The 5,337-nt window shown below is 30.9% G+C and overlaps 1 protein-coding gene across 11 annotated transcripts; it reads right to left on the bottom strand.

Annotated features, from left to right (window-relative positions):
- Positions 1-618: 618 nt before the first annotated feature.
- LOC101502868 (uncharacterized) lies at positions 619-4,623 on the bottom strand. Of its 11 annotated transcripts, none has more exons than XM_073369002.1 (8): positions 4,374-4,566; positions 3,976-4,029; positions 3,718-3,896; positions 3,505-3,605; positions 2,226-2,286; positions 1,680-2,109; positions 1,473-1,578; positions 710-1,244 (listed from the first exon to the last, which is right to left on the bottom strand). In XM_073369002.1, the coding sequence occupies exons 6-8, from the start codon at positions 1,721-1,723 to the stop codon at positions 1,005-1,007; spliced, it is 390 nt and encodes a 129-aa protein (XP_073225103.1). In that variant the 5' UTR covers positions 1,724-2,109; positions 2,226-2,286; positions 3,505-3,605; positions 3,718-3,896; positions 3,976-4,029; positions 4,374-4,566; the 3' UTR covers positions 710-1,004. The 11 variants fall into 11 exon arrangements, 8 of the variants coding, with proteins under 8 accessions (XP_073225103.1, XP_073225101.1, XP_073225105.1 ...); XM_073369000.1 differs by having other exon boundaries at positions 3,718-3,866; XM_073369004.1 differs by having other exon boundaries at positions 3,718-3,866; positions 4,488-4,558.
- Positions 4,624-5,337: the final 714 nt, after the last annotated feature.

The following is a 5,337-nucleotide window of genomic DNA, read 5'->3' as shown; positions in this document are numbered from 1 at the left end:
TAGTTTGTTGTTGTGAGTTGATGTTAGCACCATTATGTGGTGGAGCCAAAGTCGTGGAATAATCAATTTTGTCTTCAACAACCATTAAATCCTTAAGATTGTTGTAATTTGATGTCAAGAACCACAAATTATATGACGAACGAACCAAGGAACATAACAGCAACAAACATGCAAAAATAATAAACCAGTGTCTCAAACGACTGCTCTTAAAGATTTATCCATAGGAAATGTAGAGGTACAAAATAGCTCGAATTTAATAAACATAGGAAATGTAGCCCAGAAACTCGATTTTTTAATGGAAGAAATTTCAGTCTGATTTGGTTTTGTGAAGCTTCGTTTTTCTAATTTTTCTTGGAGTGAATTTTTTTTACTTCTGCAGAATTGGCATATATACTTTAAAAAAAAAAAAGAAAATGAACGTTGCTAAGAAAAATTAAAACTTTATAAAATTGGTTTTTACGAGAGATATAAAGAAGGAAAAATTATTATTAATATTTAGTGACACTAACAACCATTTTACAACTATTCTAAAAAAGATTTGAACCTTATCTTAATCTTTACATTATAATATCAAACTCTTACCACTAAGCTGACGTATTGGATATGTCCCAAATTACATGTGTACATATGAGAACTTATTGCCATTCTCGTTTTCATTCCATTACAATTAGAAGTGATAAGTTCTGCATCCTGTTTATTGGCAATTGAATAGTACAAAGTTGGGAACATTATATATAGCAATCCTTTTAATCTTCTATTAATCATATAATCAAAGTAATAACAATTGCGTTATTAACAATGACATATTAGGTTTAGCAGAAGGAGTTAGACTCCTACAACTCGTAAATCTGAATTCAAATTCTTGGTGGAAAATGAATTCACATCTAATTTCATAAAGAACAATAATCATCTTCCTAAACAAAATATTTGATCAACAAAATATCACTTTTCCAACTTTTCAAATCGGTAGATAACAAAAGAAGCAACACCTTAGTTGATATTGATCAAGTTCTAAGCCTTTGCATCACTTTTCCAGTCTTTGCATCCCTTAGTTGATATTGATCATGAACTAAGCCTTTGCCTATGTCCTCTCTTTTCCTTCGTGAGTCCTTCATGAGACTTGCGCTTTCTTTGGCAACAATCTCTTCCAAAAGTTCTCCAGAAGTAACACATGCATCATCAGATGACTGCTTGTTCATCATTTGCTTAAGTATCTCCTGGAAAGCACTCTGGCATAGTAAAACCTACAAAGATTGTTTGCACATAATCCAGGGAAAATAATCAAGTTATAATGTTGCTATAAAGTTCAAAATTGTAAAATATTCCCAAAAAAATTCTAGAAAGTGGTTGATGGTAGCCACTAAACAGAGAATAGAAGTGGCACCATATTTAGGGCCTCGTAAAACTATTGTTGTTGTAAAGTAAATTAAGCAATGAATTACAAGTTAAGGAACAAAGTGAGAGCATCAAACCTTCATTTTTATCTTGAGGAAAGGAATCTCTTGATCTGGTATAATTTGTTTGATGCTAACCAAGAAGCCAGATATAACTCCATGAAATCCAGAAAGTGGTGTATAACTAGAGCATTGCAAAAATATAAAGATAAATTAACAATACTGTGCAAATGGCATGCATAGCATCTAATATGACTTTAAAAGACAACATATTATATAACTTACTCCAAGGCTTGTTTCAAATTTTCAATATTTAAATTTAGCTTCATAAATACTTGACCAACAATGTTTTCTAGTGTTGAAGCAAATAGAGACCAAGTAATCAAACTTCAAATGGTCCTGTATTAAGCTTCAAATAGAAAAATGGAGTTTGAAAGTGCAGTGCCAGATATGGGAAAAAGGGTAATCTATTAAACGGGAAGAAGATAAGATAGGTAACAGCACAAGCAACAGAAAATATAATCTCATATGGTAATAATGGGTTTCAAACACTTACAGATAAATCTCCTGTCTTGTAATGTAGTATAAAGTAATAGTGGTGATGAAAATGCACAAAGAAGTTAACTATAAAGATGAACTTTAGAAATTCCTTTGGACCCCATACTGGTTCAAGTAGCTTGCCAATGAATAGAAGACAAATTATGCTGATAACTACCTATAAAAACACATATTATCGTTAGTTGAGTAGTTTTCCTTGAAGCAACAGATGCATTTCAGGAAACACAATGAATGAAATATTGCAACATAGTTGAATAGAACAACAAATCATACCCCATGTACAGTTTGTTCAACGTAACCAGCTGTAATGAGGTTCCAGGCAAATGGTATTGTCCTGCAAAAAGAAACCAACAGTAGAATAACTTCCAAAGACCCTGAACTTGTATTTGGTAGGAGTGTCTTCTTAAGCGTGAAAGCATCATACGTTAAGAATAATGTTATGTAAACAAATGAACCAAACTTTTTTTTTGGATCACCTCAAATTGTATTAAGCAATGTTTTAAAAACCGAACTGGACATCAAACTAGCGAGACTTTCAAGTTACGGTTCAAATCAACTTCAACAACTTTAAACCACTCAAACCAGAACAAAATTATGAAATCACTCAAATAACCGAATTACAGATAGTGCAGGTTCGGTTTTAAAATATTGGTATTAACCAAGGAAGACAATAATAACACCAACAGAAGGTTGTGCTTAATCTAATGCTAATGCTAACAGTTATACTTATACCTAAGCTAATCATGCCATCTATCACCTAAATATGGCTACCTTCTATTCTCGATCATAAAATCTTAATAAAATAAAAATAGAGAGCAAATCATCATAGAGCCTTTGCAGTAACCAAATATAGTAATCGTATATTCCCTCAAACTACATAGAACATCATAACTTTCGAATTTTAAGCCATTAAAATCAAATTAGCTTAAATTTCAGTTAGAAAAACAACCACAATGTCGACTTAAAAATCAAAACAGGTAAAAAAAATAGCAGAATATCAACAAGTATTTTCAGTGACCAAACACAGTATTCAAAATTCCCTTAAACTACGAAACAACATCTAAGAAAAATTTAACCTATTAAAATCAAATTGACTCAGCAGTAAGTTTTGTAACACCAGTACTTCTAATCGAAGACACGTCCAAATTTTTGTGTCTAACACAAACGCGGACACTAACACTTTAATTACATTCAATTAATTCAATTTCTCAAATTGTCCGTATCTAACACGAACACGGACACTGAAAATTACATTCAATTAATTCATTTTCTCAAACTATTATCGTAGTTAACGTGTCAGCCGCCAGTGTGCAGTGTATGTGGTTCATAGGCAATAAGCGTGGAAATGGAAATACAGAGCAACCACAATTTCAACTAAAAAATCAATACAAGTACGAAAGAATAAAATATGAACAAGAATTTTCAGTAACCAAACATAGTGATTAAAACCCCCTTAAACTACAAAACAAAGTCTCAATCAAATTCCAAACCGTTAAACATAGTGATAAGAATGTTTTATCAAAATAAAAGGCCAGTGTGTATATTCAACAACCTTAATCATAAAATAATCATCCATAGAATAAACTCATGGAGCACCACCATACCTCTAGATAATGCAATATCTTTACCAACTGCCAAGTAACTCTTAACTACCTGAAGAGGACACAAAATATTAGCAAAAATGATAAAAACACAATAGAATTGAGCATATCTCTGGCTAATGCTAACTAAACAGTCCAATTTAATGACAAATCATGATTTCTACCTTGAGAACCATCAGCTTTCTTAGCTAATGACTCATAATCATGAACACGTCTAGTTATGTATATCTTACAACGACGATTTGTGGCGGCTGAACGGGACGACTCTTAGAGTCATTACTTCGGTTGACGTCAAGAGAGCGCTTTGGTTTTTCTGAGAGAAATTATAAGAAATTAAGAATCCCTAAAAAATGAACATACATAATTGGTGAAAGATGCAATTGAAGAAACTAAAATTAAAAACCTATAAAATGTTGAACAACCTGAAATACAAATGGGATAGATTTTACGATCGTGATTGAAGTAATGAAAAATTTCTGAAATGAACGACAAATACCCCAAAAGGAAGTCACACATCATCGTAGAATAAATCTCTCCGAGAAGGTGAAGAAACAATGATGCGATCGAAAATCAATAAAAGTAAGCAAAACAATATGATGTAACTATAATATTAGATCTGAAACCAAAGAAAATGTAAAAAAGAGATTCAAATCTGTAAATTGAAAATGCAAAATTTCAGAAAACAAAACACAGAAACATTGAACTAGAAATCCAGATTTGCAATTTGGATAAGAGAAAACAAAACACATAACCATAAATCTAGAAAATGACGAAGAAATCGGAACTAGAATCAATAAAAGTTCAATAAATTAAACCAGACCCAGAATCGAAAATGATAAGAAATCGGGAAAAGTTTCCCGAGATCGAAGTAGGCAAATTTGAGAAGAATAGGGAAAAAAGCTTCTCATATCGAAATAGGAAAGAAATAATATACTTAGGGTGAATTGTTCTTGTTTGGGTGGACTTGAATATTATTTTGGACGTGAATATTTGAGTTTTTATTTTTAAGTTATCATGAATTGATATTAAATAAGATATGTGACACTTTGTTTGTAGCTAAAAGTACTTATAATGACAAAAGATGAGATATCACTAAAACTTAAGTGTCACAATAGATATTTTTTTTGTAGTGGCTGTCTATGAACCTCATGAACCTCCTTAGAAATAGGGTAGTTTGTATGAGAAGCTAATTTAACAGTAATAATTTGGAACTTCTTTTGCTAATATTTCTTTTAAATGTCATGAATTATAGCAGACAAATAATTATACAACTAAATCATTTGTGAAAAATAGATAAAATGGCAAAACTGCGAAATTTATGATCTTCTCCATATTTCTAATCAAGTACTAAAAAACCTAATTGTCATCATAAGACATTCAGATATACTTACATGAAGTCTGTCCCATTTCTAAAGGTTCTCATAATTAGCATGCTTCTAATTCTAAACTAATAAACCTATAAACAATGAAAGGCATGAATGTCCATGAAATTTATTGCATTAAAAAACACAAGAGAGAAAGGATCTCAACAATTAAAACACTTTTATTTTTTATAAATAGATACAATGCAGGATTGAAATGAGACTTTTGAAGTTCTAAACTATGAAAAACTTGTGATGAATATAGACTAGACTACACAAAGTATACCTTATTAAAAATTTGAGTGGGTTCTTAATAAGAGTCGGGTTCTTAATAAAAAGAAAGAATAAATTTAATAATATAAAAAAGGTAAAATAAATTTGAGTTTCCATAAAATTTTATTTTTGGTACCTGTAAAAAAAAAA

Source organism: Cicer arietinum, chromosome 5 (genome assembly GCF_000331145.2).
Source record: "Cicer arietinum cultivar CDC Frontier isolate Library 1 chromosome 5, Cicar.CDCFrontier_v2.0, whole genome shotgun sequence".
In the NCBI taxonomy this organism is placed as follows: Eukaryota; Viridiplantae; Streptophyta; class Magnoliopsida; order Fabales; family Fabaceae; genus Cicer; species Cicer arietinum.
Note: the sequence above shows the minus strand (reverse complement) of the source record. Positions and strands in the feature narration are given on the sequence as shown.

Excerpts from the sequence above, each read along its gene's own strand:
- LOC101502868 (XM_073369003.1), bottom strand. The coding sequence starts at position 1,723 with ATGAAGCTAAATTTAAATATTGAAAATTTGAAACAAGCCTTGGA. Across the intron at positions 1,579-1,679 it reads AATTTGAAACAAGCCTTGGA|TTATACACCACTTTCTGGAT; the intron begins GTAAGTTATATA and ends GCAATGCTCTAG. Across the intron at positions 1,245-1,472 it reads TCCTCAAGATAAAAATGAAG|GTTTTACTATGCCAGAGTGC; the intron begins GTTTGATGCTCT and ends CAATCTTTGTAG.